We start from the raw sequence: 22,614 nt of genomic DNA on the forward strand, positions 1-22,614 counted from the left end.
CTTCTCATTTGTGTAGTCCCTTTTGAATTATTTTGGGCTCAATTTATAAACATCCCAATCTCCGCCATACTCTTTGGCTGGGTCTTGCAAAAAATAGACTTATTATACATTCTCTGGAATACCCAAAGGGCGGTTTGCTTAATGTAGGCAAAAATATAAATTGGAAAGATAAAAACATGAAAAATCGGGCTTCCGAATTGGAGTAATTGGAAGTAAAATTCAACTTTCCATATACAATAAGAGAGACAACTACAGTGAACCCATTTATATTTTGAATTCAGGCGTAGCGATCGAGTACATCAAAAATATAAGAATTCGTCATATTTATTGAAACATTTTTCGTTTATTCACTGCCACAAATAACGAGCTGTTACAAAAAATTGTTATCGTAAAAAACATACAATTGGTAATACTTTTCTTTTTTTATTCCAAATATTGTATTTTATAAAATAAATATTCCAATCATCTGTTCACTTTTCTCGGTCACGCTACAAGTTGACTAGTGATATGTACATTCCATCCACCAATTATAGATTCATAATTGATCACCACAACTTTGAAGTATAATCCAACAATAACTATAAGAGCAGCCTTTTTTCGTTACTCATCAATCCATCGTACGACAAAGCCATCTGAATTTTGTCGTACTATGAAAATGATTAGAAAAAAGGAACCAAAAAGTTATGCATCTATGTATAGAAGTTTGGAGTTTTTACTTTGAGCCACGTTACTACGTAAATAATCTCTTTAATATCTTTTTGAATACTGACATTCAATAATGTTCTAAACTTCAGGACAGGTGAAAAAAAAAGAAAATTCGTGATAATTTTGGCCACGTTTTTTGTAATTTGAAAAATTGACGCGTCCATTGAAGTTTTCATTGAATAGCACATACAACCCTACGTTTATTGATGCTCTGCTGGGCCTAATCTGAGCCACTGTTCGTCAATGTTAACGTTCATTCTTTTTAACGAATATCCAAGACAGTCAATGTGCAAACTCATCGTGTCTGGAATTCACAACCTTTTGTCATTCAAGAAATCTTGAAATAATAATATTAAAATAATTCGTGCAAATATATAATATTCGTGCTTGCATATATGCCTTTAAAGTATGACACATCCTTCAGATCTTAACGTTTGCTACAGGTTCGAGTGTATATAGTATCGATGATCACGGGAAACCATCACCGGATGCGTGGATCCAGCGATATATGCTGAGTGAGAAATGAGCAGTTTTTCAGAGTTGGAAGAAAGTTCCACATTGCAGAAAAGGTCTATTCAAATTTTTGCCATTTTGTGATTGGCCTTCCAGGCTTCTCCAATGCTTCCTTCCACTGGTCACCGCAACTTCCACCAACGTCTGGCCCTATTTCTAATTGACCGATTGGTGTTTTCTTGCCTGCAATTCATTTTTCATTAGATTTTGACAGATTGATAAATTTTTATAAATATTTCGCCTTGGAAATAGTTTCGTTTTATAATAAAAATTGAACAGTTAGCGAAAAGTGTAATCAGGCATTCATCACACGAATTTCCGACCCCAAAATCTTTATATTCTTTTTTTGAAGCTCTCTAAAATCTTGTGTTCATGGCGCTGATTCTTTTCGTAAAAAAATGTACGGTTTTCAAAAAAATTTCAGTGAAATAAACAAATGAATTTATGAGTATTTCATAAAATTTCCATGTACAAGACTCATCACTTTATGTGAGAAACAAAATTAGGCAATTAATGAGGTCTTGAACTCTTCAAAATAATTGTTACTCGGAAAAATGATTATATCTGTAAAAATTCGAAGATTACTTAATTATTTCACACTTTTGGCCAATTGGAGAAAACGAGTGTCACGCATTTAAAAGTAACTCTGAACTTACCCATTTTATTTTTCAATGTAAATTTGACGACGAAACTGGCATCTTTGAATACACCGTCAATTGGATTTTCAGCAACGACTCTAGCCTCATCGGTTGCGAATTTGAGAGACACGGATGGTGGAAAACGATTACTTTTCCAAAATTGTGTTACTCTCCCGTCTTCGATGACTGACATTTTAATGTAAAGCTGACCTTTGAGAGTTTCCTGCTCGTGCATCATTTGAAGGGAACATCGCAATCGCGAAAGGCTCAAAACCAATCGGGATGAGGTCCCGTCCTTTTTTTCAGTCAGCTCCCTCGTCAGAACCAATTCTACTTGGCCTTTTTGGCTCTCTCGCTGTTCGAAAAATCGGTAATACAATAGTAACGTAACAAAGCGTTGTTCTCTCAGCCGTTTTCCAATCAATATCACACTTACGTTTTAAAAAGTGGGCAACTTTCAAAAGTATTAATAAACGTAAAAAATATTGAATTTGCATTCCAATGGAATTAAAAGAAATATGGGCGAGGGTGAGTAGTGGAAATATAGGAAGGGAAAGACCCAAAGGGCACGCATTTGCGAGTGCAGCGAAATAAAAACGGACACGAGGAAGGCAGAGGTAGAAGGACGAGAAAGATAGCTGGAGAAAACAGTAGGAGAAGGAGTGGAAGAGAAAATAAATAGAACGCTAAAAGGAAAAATGAGTAAAGAGTTGGGGGGAGTATGTGAGAGAATATGAATGGATGATGAGGAAAAACGTAAGTAAAAAGAATAATTGAAGAAAAGATACGGAAAGGAAAAGGAAAAATATCTGGTAATTAAGCGGGGACTTTTATAAATGGGGGGAGGGAGGAGAGACAATGTAAAAACGCGTAAAAATACGCTTGGAAATAAACTACTACTACTATTAAATTTACATTCATATTGTTGATTAAAAATGAATAACTGGGAAATGAAATTATTCCTATATTTACATAAACGAAGGAAACTACTGATACGTGAATATTCTCTTGTATTCTATGGGGATTCTCTTGAATTACTATGGGCGAAGGAATACAATTGTAGGATAGTTGAGATGAAAAAAAAAAAATTGATAAGCTTAAATGAAATGCATTTCCGGCTGTTTCTGTGCAATCTTACATTCGAATTTGAAAGTTGAAATAATATCGATGTCGACACAACACGTACCCTTTCGTCAGCACCAGAAATTCCACTGGTGATTGCCCTCAACGGTTTCCAAATTTCTCCAGTCGACACGTCATTAGAATAATTAGATTTCGGTTGTTTCGTCACAAAGTTTTTCGGGTCGAGCGATATCGTTGTTGCACCGATAACTCGCCTCTTGTCTACATTTTTTTTGTCGACGCCCGTTGCCTCGGAAGATCCTTTTTTCTTGTCGAACAACTGGCCAAAGAATTTGTTGGTCTTGGATTCATTCGAACCGGAAGCTGCTCCTCCGCTCGTTGTTTCCCCTTTTTTCGGTGATTGTTTCGTTGCGTTTTCTTTCTCGGTTCCTTTCCGCTCACTCGATATCAACGGCTTATTTTCGAGTATGGCGTACAAAGTTGCTATCACGAATCTCGAAGCGTCAAGACCTTCTTCGGTGCTTTGTGGCTTTGTCAATCGAGATTTCGTCTCTTTGCGCAATTTAAATGTAAACTCTTCGTTCCATTGCGGCCAAGATTCGTTTTTAGATGTTGTTTCGTATTGCTGCTTGTCTGGCAATAGTTTTATCTGAAAATTCAACGTTTTTTTTTCTTTCAATATTTGCAATTTAGTATTTGACATGATATTTGCAAAAAAGTTCATGTGCTTGAATAAAACTTTATTGTTCAAGTTTTCATGAAATTTAAAAATTCGATCGATATTTTTATGATTAATTAATTATTATTATTATTTTGATTATTATTGGTTTCATTATTATTTATTAAAATCAATAAATAATTCATTGAATAATAAAAAAAATTAAATTAAATTAGAATTCTGAATGAATGTGTTCTCGATAGCGTTCGAATGCTTACCTTGACAACGTAGCTATTGACTTTTGTGAATCCAAAGTTTTGTGGCAGGTGTCTGGCACCGAGGACCATTACACGTAGAGTTTTGTCGGTTGGGCAATGGACCATTCGTATCCCGACTTCCGGTTCCAAATTCTGTATCCGATCCGTGACTGCTCCGAGAGGAGCAGTCACGTTTTTCAGGCCACTGTCGAGAAGACTTTTAATCTTGGCGATCGCCATGTTAATGGAATACCAAGCCACAGAACGTTGTCAAACTGTCACCGCTCAATTCGAGGGAACAAGCAGATAACAGAGATGCTTATCAGCGTTTCGTCATTCCGTCCACGCTCGCTTGATAAGACTCATGACGCTGCAACGCTTTTCTAACGTGTTACTCGTTCATCTGTAAAACGTAAATAAAATAATTCTGAGCTTTTTGTACCAAAATCCACGCATTTTAATATATAATTTTAAAACTCCGATATCAGCAAGAGAAAAAAACAAAACAGAGTATAGTCGTTGATGTAAAAATTATAATTTTGTGACCAACTGCTGACAGCAAGACGTTTTTCAAATAATCATAATTCGATAGAAAATTTCTATAAAAGAAATTCCTCAGAGGCGTGTTCCAAAGTATTTTGACGTGTCGAAAAACGCGACGACGTTGAAGTTTGCAACGTTGGAGTTCAACGAAATGAACGAAAAAAAGATTTATAATTGATTATTTTTTTATTTCACGAATTATTGATGTGGCTTAAAAAATAATGAATTGAAAATTCGGCAGGGAAGAAAATTGGAGATTTACTGGAATTATTTGAGAGTTTTTTTAGATCATTTCGTTGGACTCCAACGTTGGAAATTTCAGTGTCATAAAAACGCGGAGAAAAATGTCTGATGCAAATGGAGCAAACCTGCCGAAAATTTGTAAAATATTCGATGGATGAAATTGGTTAAAAACAAAAAAAAAACATTTTAAAGGGGATTCTGATACGAATTAAATAACTTTCCGGTCGTGTCTCAATTGCAGAAATAGAAAAAGCGGAGCTCTTTCTATCAAATTGCTTACTCTCGCATTTCGAGGTCGATTTTTTGCATCGCGATTCAAATTTTCATAGACAAACTCCAAAAATGAGCTATTGAACATACGAATAAAGGAGCGGAAGAAATCCAAATTCTCTGGAGGACAATTCATTGAAGTTAATTTCGTGAAAGTTGACAAAAAAATAGATTTTGCCACTTCCACCGAGCCAACGATATTTTAACTACACGACGGCAGTAAATTTTTTTATTGGTTTTATCATTCCATAATTTTGATTTGAAAATATAAATAAATCGTCTCCTCCTTTGTAAGGAATATACGCAGAGTATACGGTTTCCATCATTTATTGGTATAAATTAATAAAAAATGATCGATAACTTGCTTCGTCTGACTCGCCAATGTTACGGCCAAGGGCACTACGAATGTATAGAAAAATTCCATCACCGAGCAATAGCTGTACAGTTCCCCAAAGTACACTGTACAAAAGTAGTATTAGATTAATCGTATAACCATGTCGATATTTACTTCCGCTACTCACACACGCTCGCGTTCACGAATCGCAGTCGCAAAGTTATTTGACAGATTCTAGCAGCATGAGAATTTTGCCTGGGGACGCATTAACCGAAATAGTACTGGACACGCTCGACTGTTCCTTGTTTGCATGCAGAGAAGGTTCATCGCCGAGATTTCAAAACTGTACATGGACGTATATGCGAAGATGAATATGTCCGTGTCGCTTATAATAAAATTTACGACTTACACTGATGCGTGTCCGATCGGTAACAAGTTCCCTCCAAACTAAATTTTCACACGCGATCGAGTTCCCGAGTAAATAAAACGCACCCGGGACGTTTGTAAAAATCTCGATAAAGATTCTTAGCAAATGTGTTTCACAAGTATCCACGAAACGAAAGCAAAAACTGACTTGAAAATATTCAACGATTCCAATTATTTACGTCGTCGTTTCGTGCTATTTGTTGATCGCGATAAATCCACATGCAAGAGGTGCGGCTGTAGACACGACACGACGGAGACGTTCGAGCGTCAAGCAGTGTACGCGAGGTCTGGTTTGAACGTTAGGTAGTCACTATAGTCGTATAAGACGGAAAAATCTACAGTGCGGTTAATGTACACACGAGAGGGGCGCAAGAAGCGACTCGTCCTTGTATGGCGTGCAACAAGTATATACACGCTTGACTCTCAAGCTCAATTGTACTCAAGAACTCGTATAAAATGGATGTACATCGTTAGTTTTTATCATGGGCCGACAAATCACACGCTATCTAGGTTACTTGTTATAGTTTATCGTGGGCGACGGAAATTAATATAATTTTACACAAGATTTTTTTACCGTTTTTTCATGTATCTAGGAAGAAATCATTTCGCTTAGATATGCATATTTGCGCGTGAAGCAGAGTAAGATGTCAAAAAATGAAATTCTATTCAAAAATATATGTTTGAGTTTGAGTAAATATACACAACACACGCATCAATCTAGGCGTATATATAATCGTTTTTGACAGTCAAAAAGAGCAGCTGTGCACACTTGTTGATAATCTTATTTCGGTGTGCGCGTATCTGTGTTGCGTAACAGATTTAGTACAAATACAGAAATCTAATAATTCATTTTTGCGTTGACCTCGTGAGCCGTTTTGAAAAATTTCATTCCGAAATATCAAAGTTACTCTCTCTCTCTCTCTCTCTTCCACTCGCCCATCACGACTCGATCGGTATGACAGACATTCATTTATAATTGATTTAGAACATTTTTTTTTGATTTTGAAAAACGATTCCAAGAAAAATAAAAGTTCTTTTATCAAAAGTACGAAAAGTACACACAAATAAATTCTAATGATATCCATAATAACCTCAAAAATACGAGATAACATGAAAGCAAATAGATTTTGACCCTCGCAACTAGAGAAATATCGTAAAAAATGGTGGAGTAACTTCTCCACATTTAGCTAGCTCCAAACATACTTTGTGTGTAAAACCAGTGATTATTAGCGATCGTTAGATTCACCTGTAAAAATATTCTTCAGCAATCGTAATTCAGAAGTATATCGTCAGATGACTTCCGGAAAACGAGACAACATGCGATGTATTTGTTGAAAACGATGAACTTTCGTAGAAGTTTGCTCAATGAATTTTTCCGAGTTAATTGTTCTACCGAAAGTTCACCCACACGATTTTTGACAGACAACTCCGAAGAGCCATATTGTACAGACTATTTTTTCGTACAATTTCGGGAATGAAAAAATTGCATATGTATTTCATAAATTCTATAATTACACAAATAATCAAAATATTATTTCTCGATTTAGTAAATAAAAAATGTCGGAAACAACATTTGTTTCGCAATAGTGCATGACACATTTTGATAATTCATCAAAGTCGACGTCTTTTCCGACTAGATTTTCTCTTAGATTCTCCGACGTCCGAGTTTGACTCGGAGCTCTGACGACGCGTCGGTGTCTTCATCGGGGTCGGTGGAAGGCTCAGGTCTCCGAGGCTAAAAAAAAAGTCGACACGTGAGTGCTGAATTTACTGATAAAGCGTTATCCGGAATTAATGAGGAATGCGCATTCCGGAGAAGGATACGAAGCGGATTGCTCGCCTGTCAAAATTGAAGAAACTTGTTTTTTTTTTGTTTTCTTTATGAAGACGTAATTTTGAGAGTTAGCATTGCCGATGATGAGAAACGAATGATCGATGCATTCGGTGAAAATATAAATGAAATTGAAGAGTTTTTCCTTGGACGAATTGAAAAATCCGGATGAAAATAAGAACGAAAAATGGGTATGAATCTTACCTCAGATTGAGCTCACCGGTGGATGGTCGGGAAGGAGTTTCTGGAACAACAGGAGGAGCCTGGGACTCGACTCTCGCAGGAAGAGAAGCCGAGGGCATCGCCGTTTTGTTTGCTGCCTGGGAAAGTTGTCGAGAAGCTTGTGAACAATAAGGATTTTTTGGAATGATACCGGTTTGGGTGGTGGTCGGAAGACCGTTGTTTCCTTCGTGACCTTCCATGTTAATAGTAACGCTTTTAGTCGCGTCGTAAGTTTTGTAAATACCAACGAGGGTATTAGCAAGTTCGAACATATTATCACGCAAAGATATGATGATGAATTGTGAATTTTTGGCACGATCTTTTATGTAGTTTCCAACGATCGATATGTTCTTGAAATCGAGCGCTGCGTCGATTTCGTCCATGAAATAAACGGGCGAAGGCTTGTAGTGATGCAAAGCAAACACCAGGGCTAAAGAGCTGAGAGTTTTTTCACCACCGCTCAAATTGCTTATGTTTTTCCAAGACTTCTTGGGCGGTCGGACGCTGAAGACGATGCCTTCGCTAAATGGATCCATGGAATCGACGAGCTCGAGTTCCGCATCACCGTCCAATGTTATCATTTGATACATTTGCTTAAGTTTGCTCGTTATTATTGCAAAACCGGCTAGAAATTCCTCAGTGCGTCTTCGCTTCGCCATGTCATAAAGATCCCGGAGTTTGTTCCTCTCCGAAGTGATTTCGTCGAGTTCGGCTACTCTCTTGAGATACGCCGCTTCTTTTACGTGATAATCCTTGATAACCTGCATATTCGGTATCTCGCTCGGTAACCTTTTCTTCGCTTTTTGCAGTTGGGCAGAAACATTCGTAGAATTTAATTCCTGAACTTGTTCATCCGTCAGAATATCAAGCGTCTCGGTAGTTTCACCTGGTATTTCGTGGAGTTTGAGACTCGCGATTCTTCGCTCGTACTCTGGTACGAGCTCTTTCAATTCGCTCAGTTTTTTATCAGCGTCGCGAATTTTTTGTTCAAGATCAATCTTTAAGACTTTCATTTTGCTTTCACGAGCTGCGAGAGCGTTCAATTTTTCCTTCGAGGCTGCTCCAATCTCGTCTCTCTCGGTGAGCGCTTCGGCAAGCTCTTTAATCTCTTCCAATAATTGTTTTGCGATCTCTTCCAAATCCGTCTTCTGTTTTTGAATATCCCGAATTTTCTGTTCACACATTTTCACATCGTTTTCCAATGTTTCTATTCTTTGTTCTGATTTTTTCGTATTCCTCTCAGCCGTTTTAACGGAGACGTGAAGCCGTCGGATCTCCGCTTCCGCTTTATCAATGGTTTTCGACAATGCACCGATTTTATTCTGCTGCTCTTTGACAATACCTCCGGAAAGTTTTTCAATCTCGTCGCTCAAACGCTTAACTGCATCTTCAGTTATTTGCGAACGTTCCTTGACCTTTTTGTAATCGGCGCGGGCCCCTTCGAGAGCTTTTTCAAGACGTTCAACTTCTTTCGGGCTCGAAACAACCTGGGTACACTTTTCCTTTTGTGCCTTGATTCGGGCTCGCAGCGTGGGTTCTTGCTCTGCAAATCCCTTCGTTTCGATTTCAAACTTATCGCGATCACCGGTCATTTGCTTGAGAGCTGTTTCCAACGTAGTTATTTGATCTTCCAGAGACTTTTGTTTCAATCTTAAATCATTGCACTCTTGGTAAACAGTGTCGAGATTAGTCTGTAATGTTTCGATCTCTGCGGCGGTCGGTTCGCTCCGTACAACACTTTGACCCATGCGTCCTTGAAGAGCGGTCCTGCCACCACCGCTCATCGTTCCCGACAGCTCGATGAGCTCTCCTTTGAGCGTAACGACGCGGTATCGCTGCTGGCCATAAGCGATTCGTGTTGCTTGATTCAAATCATTTGCTACAAGAGTATTACGGAGAGCGTAGTAAAAAGCCGGAAGAACTCTTGTGTCTTCGACCTTAATGAGATCGAAGAGCCTTGGCACATTCTCCGGAGTTGTTATTTTCTGACGACACTGTGGAGCGTATCGTTCTTGTTTCTCGAGCGGTATGAAAGTCGTCCGACCAATGTCATTCTGTCGCAAATACAAAATACATGCTTGGGCCGTTTTCAGAGTGTCAACGACGACGTTGTCGAGCGCACCGCAAGCTGTTGAAACTGCTATATCGTATTTAGCGTCGATCGCACCGAGGTCCCCGAGGCGCCCGAACAAACCGGGCATCCGTCCGGCTCGTTTTTCTTGCATAAGAGCGTCGATTACACGATTTCTTGATCTACTCGCGTTCATCGCTGATCTTTTCTCCTCAAAATGCACTCTCATGTCTCTGAGTTTCGAGGTCGCGTGAGCTTCCCGCGTTCTCACGTTCTCCAGCTCTTTCTTCGCTTCGTGAAGATTCTTCGCTGTGATCGGAATTTTTGTTTCAAGAGTGGTTAATTCTTGCTTCCGCTGCTTGAAAATATCACTCCCCTTTCTGTACGTTTCTTGGAGTTCTTCGAGTTTTTGTTTCTCAGCTTGCTCCATTGACGTGTAAATATTGAGCTCCGACTCTGCGAGATCGCAAATGGCCTTTGCTTGATCGACGTTTTTTCTCAAATCTATCAATTTCGTCTCGAATTCTTTACGCTCCTTGAGCAATGGCTCGGTTTTCTCGCGTAGGCCTTTCATCAATTTTTCCAAAGCTTCTTCCTCTTTTTTCCGCGCAACACTCGATTTCTCTACTAAGCTTTTGCATTCTTCAATACTTTTCGCATTTTTCTCTGGCACTTTGGCCAAATCCTCCAAATTCGATTTTTCCGTTTTTAAGATATTGGCGTTCATTTTACGACGCTTATTCGTTTCAACGAGCTCAGCGTGAAAAACCTCATCCTGTTTTCTTATTTCATCGAACTTTGCTGAGGCCTTGTCTTTTCGACGTTGCAACGCGTCCCACTTGTTGCACTTCTCATTCACCTCTTTCGTTATTACTTGCTTCTCTTCGTCAACTTTTTTCATCTCTGCATTGAGCGAAGCATAGTCTGCGTCAAGTTCATCTTTTTTTCCTTTTTGCTCATCTAGATCCGCTAAAACTGCGAACCTGAAATCACATACATTCTAATAAAGTGTTCATTGGATTTACATTTATGGGCAGATGTCACTTGTTGCGCAGCTCACTCACTTTTTGCAGTGGTATAATTCGTGTTGTAATTTCGTTATGCTATTTTCTATTTTCAAATACTGCACTGCATCCTGCATTGGTTCGACCAGTGCATCTTTCTCAGATTCAACTAGGCGCAAACGGTTGAGTTTCTCAACTCGTCTCTCCGTAAGTAACTCTACGTTTTGGGACAGTTTTTCTAATGGCTCTTTGTATCTGGTTGTACCAATAATGTCCTCAAGAAATTCAAGCATACCAGAATCTTGGTCGGTCTGTCCTTTGGGCTTCATCATTGCTATCTGCTCAACTTCACCCTATCCAAATGGAACATTCCATGCTAATTAGTCCGAAAAGAAATTGATTCGATGCAAAAATATTTGAATTTTAAGACTTTCATTCATACCCATCAGTTTTATGATTCATTTACCTGATTTTTATAATTTCATCATACCTGCAGAATCAGGAATCTGTTGTGATCAAGATCCACTCCTTCCGATCTCAATAACTTTGCAATCTCCTTGAATTGGACTTTTTTTCCATTCAATTCATAGAACGACGAGTTATCTTTAAATGCTGTTCTCGATATTATAACAGTGCTGTTAGGGACTTTGTCATATGTCCCGCTTCCCTAAAAAGCATTTTTTCTTATTAACGCTAGCTCTTGGAGATTTTTTTTTGGAGAAAATTGAAATAAAACTCTCATTCATTTCAATTATATGACAAAATTAAAAACAATATTCAGAGTTTTTGTAAAATCAAGGATTAATTGATTAAGTTTGAATTGAGAAATTTTGCGATAGCAGCAAGCACGTCAGATTACCTTATCTACGATTTTGCTGAAGTGGATGGAGACTGAACAACTTCTGATATCCTTATGTTGACTGGAGTTGTGAATAAGTTCGGAAATCTTTTTCAAACGAATTTTGCTAGCTCTGTAGCCAAATACGAATAGCATAGAATCTATGACGTTACTCTTTCCACTGCCGTTTGGGCCGATTATCGCAGAGAAGCATTTGTCGAAAGGTCCGATTGTCACTTTCCCGGCGTAGCTCTTAAAATTTTCATTCACAATATTGTTGATCATGAGTCTAGGGGCTTGTGTGTCTAAATCATTATTTTTTTTTGGCGGCGGAGGAATATAAATGTCTTCCGCAATGTGCAAGCCTCCTTCTTCATCAGATTCGTTGTGTAGATCATCGCCTGCATCAATTTCCATTCCATCACCGGAATCCTTGTTCGTGTCACTCTCATTGGCCATTCTGAGGAAACAAAAATGTCATTTGTCTTATTTATTTTATATCATTGACACACGAAAGTCATTGGTGGAGCACAATGATATCAATCGCCCATCGATATCAAATGAGGTCACCGAGTAGTCAGAACTTGATAATTGTATAAAAAATTTAAAAAAAAATCTGAATAACGGAACAAATACAGCTGAATACACATACAATAATTCGGAGCTAGTTGATAGCCGAAATAACGCACTGTATTCGTACATATTATTTGTTGGATCATGTTCCGTTATTTAAGGAGGTTGAAGCGTATCTTATGTTAAAACTATTTTCCAACTTTGTACATCAAAATTTTTTAAACAGAAAGCTTAAGACAATATTAAACTTCTGGCGGGATATGCCGATGATTCACCGTCGTGAAATTGAGATATTTATTGTTGAAGTTTGCAATTTTTTGAAAGCTTCCATAAGAGCCCATGTTTAACCTTGTCATTTTCAACAATAAATATCTCGATTACTAGGCGGTGAAACCTCTCCAAATTTTTCACACATAATTAAGCGCTATTCAAGAAGATTCACGTTAATTTTCAATTCATTAATTTGGAATAATAAAATCTAATGTATTTTTCGTATGATGTCCTATATATATCGCTTCAACTTCCTTAATTGGAGATTACGTCTGTATGGTTATATCACTGAAATTATTAAAACTTGCCTAAAACCTGAATATATTAAGAGTCTCGTTATTATTTATTACATTGGCTCAAAATTTCATAATATCCGCAATTTCGTATCTCAAAATCCTAACCCCCTGTGAATAATGAGGAGTTTGAGCGGCAATAGAACCAAATGATTTGATACAAACTTACTTTGAATTTTCACCATCAACTAAGCGTTTTTGATAACAATCACTCGAATGTTAGTACATTTATAAAAGCAACGAAATCATGCTAATATTACTAACACCGCGCGTTCAAAATTCAAACTTGTAAACAGAAAATAACGAACGAAAATGGCGGGAGGATTTACCTATTGCCACTGAAATACAAGGATACAATAAGACGCGTCCCTTACAAAAATGATAACGTGGAACATGCCCGATCAGTAAAAACGTAAGTTTTTTTACCGATCAAGTATCTTGGTCGGTAAAAGATCCTAAAAGGGTTCGACCCGTGCAACACTTGCATATTTGACGTTAGTTGTTGTCGCTGCTACCTAATATTCGTAGTGATTGTCCAAGATAAAGAGAGCTTAGCATAGATAAACTTCTCTCTCGGAACGTCTTGTCAGCGTTTCAGTATAAGTAGAATTAAGGCCGTGTTATGACTGTGAGTACTGTAAGCCCTATTACCAAAGCACGTATTCGCAGTACTCAGAGTTAATATCGGAACATAGCCTCAGTAATGGCCGTTTTCTCCGATGCAGTTCAAACTCAATTCAATTTTTTAAATATAGTTTCGAGATAGGATGAACCGAGTTTAAACTCGGATTAACGTTGGATAAAAGGGGCATAACGAGAGTAACGAGGACGGCTTGAGGACCCACAACGGAACACACCGAATGATTGTGTAAAAAAATTGCAACAGCGCGAAGCGGCAAGCGACCGTGTAGAGGTGGCAACGGCGGAGAGAGAGAGAGAGAGAGAGTAGTGTAGCCTAGCCACTAGCTACTGGCTACTGCTAGTGGCCGCGGTAAGGTACGGCTTGCCTGTTCCTAAGAGCCAAGTCCCAACAGCGATCGGCTAAATTATGTTACGCATTGTCGTTGGTCGATTTCAACGAAAATTAAAAAACGGCGTAGAAGTAGCGAAATTTTATCTGATCGGCAGTGGATACAAAAAATCCAATAACAAAATAGTAACCTAAATAATAAATAAAATCTAATATAAAAAGATAAAGATATGATAAATAATTGAGAACCAAATGAACAGAAAATTGTGATGGATCCTTTTTTCACTTATTTTTTTCACAATCATTCGATCTATCAAGAGACGCGGTAGCGGCTAGAAACCGAGTATCAAAAGATCTTTTCCTATCACGAAACTGAAAATTATACGATTATCGATCCGACAATCAGCTATACAAGAGCTCAATAAACGATTTAGCAATCCAAAAATCCATAATCAATCAGCCAAGTTCATAGAGGTATAAAATATCTTCAAGCGAGACAGACTCAAGAGCCCCTCTAGGCTGCAGCGCCACCACTGGAATTTGACGTCATTTCAAGGTCTGCATTTAACCCAGGAGTGCACGTAGCCCCTGTACCGAAAGAGACAGAGAGAAGAGCACGTTTGAGGGAGAGTGAGAACCTCCCACTATCGGTATAATTGTTTAGTGTATACGGATTACGGATATACGGAGAGATTTTGAACCCGACCGCTCCAGTTAGGCCAGTCAGTCGGTTTCGTAAGCCCGCATACGTGGCAACGGGTCAAACGTTAAGTAGGGTTCATCCCTTAGGAATAAGCAGAAGCGCGTATAAAATAAATTCCTTAAGCGAGGTCATTCTCATGGAAGAGAAATATAGAACGGTGACAAACTGTGCTGAATTATCACCGCGTCGTTTTGTGCTCTGATCAGTAGGAGTACCGAAGGCACTCTCGGATCACATGTTTTTGTGAAAAAACTTTTACAGATAGCACTATTAATACGCAACGTTTCCACCGTTCGAAACTTTATATATTTTTTAATACTTCAAGGTCAGAGGTGAGTCTGCTTGATGATGCGATCTTTTCTTTTTTTTTTTTTTTTTTTTTTTTATCGCGTTATCGTAAAAAAGTTGAGTACCAAAATTCGATTCATAGGTGCGCAGGATAAAAAAATGTTAAAGTAAAACAATTAAGGAGTGAGAAATACATATGTAAAAAGGTGATATTAAGTTGAGCGGTTTTTTGCAAAGGCTCGTCGTGCATTGCACAAAGTCTGAAAAATATCCCCTGCTCGCGTTGACGTCGACACGCGAACGCGGTGTTTAGATTATAAATTATTCATACGAAACTGAAGGATCAAGGTCTTGATCCTCGAGTGTACTATAATCGCGACTATGTATTTCGACGCTGTCAACCAACTACTAATCATACGGTTAATTTTTTTGTGTTAGTGAGCCACAATCTAAAGCTAGTCATGAAAAATAAATAGATAAACGCAAGTTACACTAGCTTCGCGACGGGACTCATCGTCGTTGCAACTTCGACCGCGTGTTCATGTGTCCGATTGGCGCACGTGTGCGTCCCCCGATCCCCGATGTCCGCGGTACGCGACGCGACGCGGGTCTCTTCATTTTCTATTTATCTTTATCTACAATATGCAAACAACGGAAAACGTTATCTTCTCTTTTCTTCGAGTCTACTATAGGCGCGCTTTTTTCAGTTTACCTAAACTCGAACAATCACAATTTCAGACCAATCGAGAGAGGGTTAAACGTTCGTAATATTTCAGTCCAGAAATGATCAGATTCCCTTTGTTAAGGATAATGCTTTTGTTTGATCGACCAATGTCCGTTTTCTCCGCCGCAGTTCAAACTCAATTCAATTTTTTAAATTTAGTTTCGAGATAGGATGAGCCGAGTTTAAACTCAGATTAACGTTGGAGAAAACGAGCATAATTGTAAGAAAAAATAACGGCAGATAATATTTGTCAGGGTAAATTAGTCCACTGCTCCTGATGCGTAAACCGATTAAAACCGAAACAAAATTAGATCCCGATGAGTTTCTAAAAAAATATACAATATTGGTGTCGAGGTGCGGCGAGGGTACTCGGCGATTCTCTCGTTAATCGTTTTACTAATGTTGAGCCTTTGCGCGTCATCGGTCGTTTCGTTTCGTCGGAAATCGCAATGACGTTTACGAGCTCCTCTGTTTCTTGAGCGTCGTTTTTCTCCCCTCCCCGATAACGATACACTGCTGTAGAGTTTTGAAAAAGACGGGAGTGAGGGAACATGAAACGAGCATATTTTACGTGACTCGCCAATTTTGTAAGCGTCACATATTGCGTCTTCTCCCCTCCCCCACCAGACACACGCAATAATGCTAAAGTTTCCCCGTTGTATGCAAAGCCCGCCTTCCAATTCCAAAAAAAAACAATGTTCGCGACGATCAACGATCGAACACTGGGTTGAACTGTTACGGTGCCGATGCACAGTCGCTAGTCGTGCATTCTCACCATCGAGATTTCCGAGCTATTTTTCGTTCAATTTTTTCATCTTTTTATACATGTTTATACACGTAACAAAACGGTATTCCGAGTTTCTAAAACAATCAAATTTATTATTCTTCTTTTACGAGCATTTATAGTGCTGCGGTATGGGTTTACCGGTGAGTTTTACTTTGTCATAAAGTTTTTATTCTTCTTCCGGTTCATTTTCGACAGTTAAGAGTACGGATCGGTCACCTAACCTCACTCGGAATTTAAAAAATGAAAATTCTTTAACACGGGGGCGATGCCAAAAATGGGGGCTGGCATTTTTATTATTTCGATCGGGCGAACGTAAAATACAATTGGGCGCGAGATCGGCGATCGCGAGTTTCGTCACAAGGAGGAGGTTTCACTTCCGTGATCGTTGCGAGCGACGCTCAATCGGCTCGATCGACAAGTTGCAAGTCAGCTCGCGAGTCCCCTTCCCATTGTACGCACATACACCGAAGTAACGCGAAAACTGTGTACCGTCATCGCGTATGTATACGTACACAACCTGCGATTTGGTAACCTACAATTTATCTTGTTATTTACACACTGTATATATATATACGCAAAAATGTACACGCGCGTGTCACTTGGCGTACGTGATTGTCTCCTTCGTAACGGCTCGCTGCGAGTTGACGCCGCGGAATAACATTGAGTCTCAATATCTCAGTAGAGATAGCGCGCACGTTCGATCTCAACGACGCGAGATTGACGGTTGACGATAAAATTCATTCGCGTCCTCCGAGTAATCTCGGAATATCGATAAATCGATTACAATATCTGATGAAATCTCATTTTAGATATATAATCATTTGTTTTTAACGTCGAGTGCAATAATTTGAAGCGTGCAAATCATTCGAACACAGACGGCTGACGCGTCCCAGGCAGTGAGAATGGCAAGTTCACCCGTAGAGCTGAACGAGTCGGGGGGGCTCAACAAACCGGAGGAACCTCTCTTTAGCAGCCTTGACATCGTACTTTTGAGTGCCCTCTTATTCGCCGCGATATGGTGGCTCATGCGCCGCAACAAAAATGACGATTTCACACCATCCACCAAATCTTACTCGATACAGTGAGTTTGCACGCGTTCGTGTTTTTTTTCTTCGGAATTCGGAATATGACGTAAACTTGTTGTTGTTGTTTTTTTTTTTCCTTCAAAAAAGACCAACGTCGTACACCGCGGTGACGCCTTCGGAAAATTCTTTCGTTAAAAAGTTGAAGACTTCAGGACGAAGTTTGGTCGTATTTTACGGAAGTCAGACGGGAACCGGAGAGGAATTCGCGGGACGTTTGGCCAAAGAGGGGATGAGGTATCAGATGAAAGGTATGGTCGCAGATCCCGAAGAGTCCGATATGGTGCGTACATTTTTTTTTTATTGGTTTTTTTTTTTTCATCCTCCGTATTGTTTTGCTTCTCGTGACGTTTAATGACGCTTATAAAAATTAGCGAGTTAATGAACTGACGTCTTGGATGAGTACGCACATTTGGAAAAAAAAAACACGTTTTTGTCTGGCTTTGCAGGAAGAACTCGTCAACTTGAAGGAAATATCGAAGAGCATGGCGGTATTTTGCTTGGCGACTTACGGCGAGGGTGATCCGACTGATAATGCTATGGAATTCGTCGAGTGGCTTAAGAACGGAGAGGCCAATCTTACAGGATTAAATTATGCGGTAAGCTGTTTTGTTTCTTGTTGAATAATCGCGTAAACTCACGACATCATGACAATATCAAGCCCTGCGACATATTTTTTTCCCTTACTATTTACTATGGAAGATTTCGCGCGTGCGCGGAGCTCACTGCGCTGCTTGGACGCCGCGGCGCGCATGTCCGAAACATTCGTTACATTACATCGAAGTGGTGGGGAGAGACGCTCAGAAACTCGAGATTCCTGCGGTATCACTCGCTCCCCGTACTTCGATTCCACACCAGTATTTTCCAATTATCCAATTTCACGTTGCATGTACCTCTTTCTCCACCTCCTTTTGTCCATCGATATTTTCCAAGTTTCATTCAATCGACCACGAATACGCTCAATCATCATCCGCATAACCGATAACCTCTTTCCAACACTGATCACATCGTCGCTCGATTATGTGTGTGTACATCTTTCGTTACGTTGCGTAATCACAGGCATACTTCTTCCCTCTCCCCTCGCACGAATAACTCGCCGCTGAAATCAGCTGACTTGTGATATCGACCGTACCGAATGCCACGTGTGCCCGGTCGGTAAATGATCGAGCCTTTTTATCTTTATATTCATATTTTTTGCTCCTCAACCCCGTCGCGTTTTCACAATGTGCAATCGTTGACCCTGCAACGAGATTATTCCTCGTGAGATTATCGTAACAATTATACGATGAATCTTTCGCTGAGAAATTTGAAAAATACGAGTTTCGGGCTGATCCGCCTGATGCAACAATTGGATCGTACATGGACGCCTCAATCAGTAGCTAGATCGGTATGTTTCATAGCGAAATTCTCACCCACGAACACTCGATGCTAAATCATTATTCATTCGCCCCAAAGACTAATACCTTTTCATGATTTTTTTATTAATTTGAACGTTTCTTCGATATTCACAGGTATTTGGCCTCGGTAACAAAACCTACGAGCATTACAACGAAGTCGCCATCTACGTGGATCACAGACTCGAACAACTCGGAGCAACTCGAGTTTACGAACTCGGTCTTGGCGATGACGATGCCAAGTGAGTGCGCATTCGCAATTCGAAGAATTCAAGATTCTCACATTCTTACGGAATATATTTGGAAAGATAAAAAGAGTGGGGAGTGGGACTTGAATTTTCTCATCGCGTTAATTGTAGTACAACTATTAGCGTAAAATCTTGTTTGTATGCGGTATTCAAGCTTGAGGAGGGTGGATCACGAAATCAAAATAATCAGAATTTGATAAAATTTGGTGATAACATTCTTTGGCATCAAGTATACAAATACAATTTTTTTCAAATTTTTTTACCACATGGTTATCGAATAATTGAGCGTTAAATCCAAGTTCTTATGCACGAGATGTATAACTGTACATATGTAAGCTCTATGCTTATACACGTGAACTTTAGTGTTCAATTACTCGAGAGCCATGTGGTAGAAAAATCTTGAAAAATTAATATATTTTTATATCCTTTTAAAGAATATATTTACCAAATTTTATTAAATTCTTATCATTTTGAAATTTTTTATGTATTTAACATGGTTTGGCATGGCAACATTGTATCGTCGCGATCCACCCTCCTTAAGGAGTTTCGGTACAGAAGTCAAAATATTAAGAAATTAATCAAATTTGGTGATAATGATCTTCAACATCAAGTGCGAAAACTCAAATTTTTTCAAAATTTTCTTCTACTTAGTTATCGAGTAATTACACATTAAAGCAGATTTCTCATGCCCGGAATGCATACCTATATATATGGAAACGCTATGCTTATACACGTAAACTTTAGTGATCAATTACTCGATAACTGTGTAGAAGAAAAATCTTAAAAAATTTGTGTCGTCAAATTTGGCACTAAAGAATATGTTCACCAAATTTTATAAAATTCTGAACTTTTTGAATTTTTTAATTTTTTTAGCATGGATTAGCATGGCAACATTGTATCGCCTGTACCGAAACTCCTTAATCGAAACTATTTTATTTACTATATTCTTTACGATAAAGTCGGATTTTATGAAACTTTAATGGTGAGAAAATCTGAAAGTAATTTATAATGAAAAAAAAAAAATAGGCAATGAAATTAATTTACATAATTGTGTAATGTAATCGATAATCGTCGATTCTGTGCAGTATCGAGGATGATTTTATAACGTGGAAAGACAAATTTTGGCCGGCGGTGTGCGAATTTTTCGGAATCGAGGGAGCCGGCGAGGATGTAAGCATACGGCAGTATAAGCTGACCGAACATTTGGATCTTCCGGCGGAGCGAATCTATACCGGTGAAATAGCTCGTCTGCATTCACTGAAGAGCCAACGACCGTAAGTGAGCGTATCCGTCGTCGTACAGCAGTTCGTAGGCTATTGTAATCAATTGCTTAATAATTTTGTTCAATAATTTAAGGCCTTATGACGCGAAGAATCCGTACCTCGCGCCTGTCATAGTAAACAGGGAGCTCCACGGACCAACTTCCGAAAGATCGTGCATGCATATAGAGTTCGACATCGATGGATCGAAGATGCGTTACGAGGCGGGTGACCATCTTGCCATTTATCCAGTAAATAGTGAAGAATTGGTGGTGAAATTGGGCGAAATTTGCGGCGTCAATTTGGACACGGTCGTTACTCTCACGAATACGGATGGTCAGCAGTTTAATAAGACGACGAAACGAAGATAATATACATCGATTTAGTTTCCTCGTCGATACTCACATTTTTCATCTCATTGTTCACAGAGGAGTCAACCAAAAAGCATCCTTTCCCGTGTCCCTGCTCGTACAGAACGGCGCTTACTCATTATCTCGATATAACGAGTAATCCGAGGACGCATATTCTGAAAGAATTGATCGAATACGCGAGCGATCCTGCGGACAAAGACAAGTTGAAACTCATGGCCTCGACGAGCACCGAGGGCAAGGCGCTCTATCAACAATGGATAGTTCAAGAGAATAGAAATATTGTACACATCCTGGAAGATATACCAAGTTTGAAACCCGCTCTCGATCATCTTTGCGAGCTTTTGCCGAGATTGCAGTGTCGTTACTACTCAATATCTTCCTCTTCGAAGGTAACTTTTGACGGACGTTTTTTTTCTTCCTCCCCGTCGTTGGATTGTCCATCGTGACGCTCTTTTATCCGTTGCAGCTCTATCCGACCTCTGTTCACATTACCGCGGTGGTCGTCGAGTACAAGACACCGACGGGTCGAACGAACCGAGGCGTCACGACGAGTTGGCTCAAACAGAAACATCCGACTGTTCCACCGAGCGTAGTGCCCATTTTCGTCCGAAAGTCCCAATTTCGTTTGCCCACGCGTCCCTCGACGCCCGTGATAATGGTCGGACCGGGTACGGGCCTCGCTCCCTTCCGTGGCTTCATACAAGATCGTGACCTCGCCCGAAAAGATGGCAAAGAGGTCGGTGACACGATCCTCTACTTCGGATGTCGAAAGCGCGACGAAGATTATCTCTATAAGGAGGAGCTCGAAGAGTTCGAGAAAAATGGCACACTCAAATTGCATGTCGCCTTCAGCAGAGAACAAGCGAACAAAGTATACGTAACCCATTTGCTCGAACAAAACAAGGATGAAATTTGGGATGTCATCGGACCCAAAAACGGCCACGTTTACATTTGCGGGTAATTATAATGTTCAAACTTTCTCTTTCTATTTATAGCTCCTCCATCTCCATCTTTATCGTTTATTATATTCTTTCTTTCGTTGTTCGCAGAGATGCTCGTAACATGGCTCGAGACGTTCACAACATACTGTTGAAGGTTGTGATGGAAAAGGGAAAAATGAGCGAACTAGAGGCTGTTGCTTATGTCAAAAAAATGGATACGCAAAAGCGTTATTCGACCGACGTGTGGAGCTGAAGATTCCTTTACCTTATCCTCTCATGCACTTCTATTGCAAATATTGTCAATCGCGGTTGCAAGATACCCTTCGAGTATTTTGTACGATGTCTTGTTTTTATTATCCTCAACGATATTCGTCGGAGGATTCTCGACGAGGGCAAGATCGTGTTCCATCGAGAACGTGAGATCGATCTTTATAGACAAATTTATCTTCAATTCAGCTTTTTTTTCTTCGTATTGAAAGCGAAGATTTCGGCGACGGTAATACGTTCGAAAGTGACTTTTGTATAGCACAATCGATTCGCGTGTATATACATTCATTTTTTTGTGCAGCAGAACGAACGAATGCAAAATCATTGTCGCCAATCGTTTATCGTACTCGCTGGAAGATGCGTCGAATTCATCGTTTACGAAGTAAGGTGTTGGATTGCACCAATTATATTATTTGGCTAGTGGATATACGGAAATCTTTATTCGGCACGTTTTTGTGTGCCATATATGTACTGGGAAATGTCTCAGGAGCTTCCTCCGTGTGTACGTATCCACTTATGACACACGCACACGCACACATTTACATCATGCTTGCATGCGAGAACAATTGTTGAAAATATATACATATTTTTTATAAGGGCAACCTCATATATATGAAAAAAAATTCATAGAAGAAGATAACCATGATAATAAATAATAGAATGTAAAAATTTAATTGTAATGATACACTGGTAGTTTGTAACTGATGTGTAAATAATAATTGAATCAAAACTATGCGCGATATGTGTACTTTGGTATGATGAGAGAGAGAGAGAGAGAGAGAGAGAGAGAGATCCGTTGGGTTTTCCC

The 22,614-nt window shown here is 39.4% G+C and overlaps 3 protein-coding genes across 8 annotated transcripts; 1 reads left to right on the top strand and 2 right to left on the bottom strand.

Annotated features, from left to right (window-relative positions):
- Positions 1 to 323: 323 nt before the first annotated feature.
- LOC122409095 (uncharacterized) lies at positions 324 to 5,992 on the bottom strand. Of its 2 annotated transcripts, none has more exons than XM_043416347.1 (5): positions 5,654 to 5,992; positions 3,876 to 4,257; positions 3,043 to 3,588; positions 1,875 to 2,211; positions 324 to 1,401 (listed from the first exon to the last, which is right to left on the bottom strand). In XM_043416347.1, exons 2-5 carry the CDS (start codon positions 4,092 to 4,094, stop codon positions 1,277 to 1,279), a joined length of 1,227 nt encoding a protein of 408 aa, XP_043272282.1. In that variant the 5' UTR covers positions 4,095 to 4,257; positions 5,654 to 5,992; the 3' UTR covers positions 324 to 1,276. The 2 variants fall into 2 exon arrangements, with proteins under 2 accessions (XP_043272282.1, XP_043272283.1); XM_043416348.1 differs by lacking the exon at positions 5,654 to 5,992 and adding an exon at positions 5,419 to 5,574.
- Positions 5,993 to 7,136: 1,144 nt separating this feature from the next.
- On the bottom strand, positions 7,137 to 20,762 carry glu (structural maintenance of chromosomes 4-like protein gluon). 3 transcript variants are annotated; one of them, XM_043416332.1, is made up of 6 exons: positions 20,633 to 20,762; positions 11,658 to 12,096; positions 11,289 to 11,465; positions 10,859 to 11,151; positions 7,706 to 10,777; positions 7,137 to 7,405 (listed from the first exon to the last, which is right to left on the bottom strand). In XM_043416332.1, exons 2-6 carry the CDS (start codon positions 12,093 to 12,095, stop codon positions 7,282 to 7,284), a joined length of 4,104 nt encoding a protein of 1,367 aa, XP_043272267.1. In that variant the 5' UTR covers position 12,096; positions 20,633 to 20,762; the 3' UTR covers positions 7,137 to 7,281. The 3 variants fall into 3 exon arrangements, with proteins under 3 accessions (XP_043272267.1, XP_043272265.1, XP_043272266.1); XM_043416330.1 differs by lacking the exon at positions 20,633 to 20,762 and adding an exon at positions 12,942 to 13,100; XM_043416331.1 differs by lacking the exon at positions 20,633 to 20,762 and adding an exon at positions 12,788 to 12,930.
- On the top strand, positions 14,415 to 22,539 carry Cpr (Cytochrome P450 reductase). Of its 3 annotated transcripts, none has more exons than XM_043416337.1 (10): positions 14,415 to 14,777; positions 17,120 to 17,325; positions 17,417 to 17,609; positions 17,776 to 17,925; positions 18,838 to 18,962; positions 20,054 to 20,242; positions 20,325 to 20,563; positions 20,656 to 20,987; positions 21,065 to 21,555; positions 21,648 to 22,539. In XM_043416337.1, the coding sequence occupies exons 2-10, from the start codon at positions 17,147 to 17,149 to the stop codon at positions 21,790 to 21,792; spliced, it is 2,043 nt and encodes a 680-aa protein (XP_043272272.1). In that variant the 5' UTR covers positions 14,415 to 14,777; positions 17,120 to 17,146; the 3' UTR covers positions 21,793 to 22,539. The 3 variants fall into 3 exon arrangements, with proteins under 3 accessions (XP_043272272.1, XP_043272273.1, XP_043272271.1); XM_043416338.1 differs by lacking the exon at positions 14,415 to 14,777 and adding an exon at positions 16,166 to 16,384 and having other exon boundaries at positions 17,098 to 17,325; XM_043416336.1 differs by lacking the exon at positions 14,415 to 14,777 and adding an exon at positions 16,730 to 16,771.
- The last annotated feature ends 75 nt before the right edge of the window (positions 22,540 to 22,614 follow it).

The sequence above is a fragment of the Venturia canescens genome, chromosome 4, assembly GCF_019457755.1.
Source record: "Venturia canescens isolate UGA chromosome 4, ASM1945775v1, whole genome shotgun sequence".
In the NCBI taxonomy this organism is placed as follows: domain Eukaryota; kingdom Metazoa; phylum Arthropoda; class Insecta; order Hymenoptera; family Ichneumonidae; genus Venturia; species Venturia canescens.

Bases quoted from the DNA above. Each gene is read 5' to 3' on its own strand.
- LOC122409095 (XM_043416347.1), bottom strand. From the start codon at position 4,094: ATGGCGATCGCCAAGATTAAAAGTCTTCTCGACAGTGGCCTGAAAAAC. The intron at 3,589-3,875 runs GTAAGCATTCGA...TTGAATTTTCAG, and splicing joins TCAATAGCTACGTTGTCAAG to ATAAAACTATTGCCAGACAA. The intron at 2,212-3,042 runs GTACGTGTTGTG...TTTTTCGAACAG, and splicing joins TTTCTGGTGCTGACGAAAGG to CGAGAGAGCCAAAAAGGCCA.
- glu (XM_043416332.1), bottom strand. From the start codon at position 12,095: ATGGCCAATGAGAGTGACACGAACAAGGATTCCGGTGATGGAATGGAA. The intron at 11,466-11,657 runs GTAATCTGACGT...AATGCTTTTTAG, and splicing joins TCAGCAAAATCGTAGATAAG to GGAAGCGGGACATATGACAA. The intron at 7,406-7,705 runs GTAAGATTCATA...CTTTTTTTTTAG, and splicing joins ACCGGTGAGCTCAATCTGAG to CCTCGGAGACCTGAGCCTTC.
- Cpr (XM_043416336.1), top strand. From the start codon at position 16,745: ATGTATACGTACACAACCTGCGATTTG. The intron at 18,963-20,053 runs GTGAGTGCGCAT...GATTCTGTGCAG, and splicing joins CTTGGCGATGACGATGCCAA to TATCGAGGATGATTTTATAA. The intron at 20,243-20,324 runs GTAAGTGAGCGT...CAATAATTTAAG, and splicing joins TCACTGAAGAGCCAACGACC to GCCTTATGACGCGAAGAATC.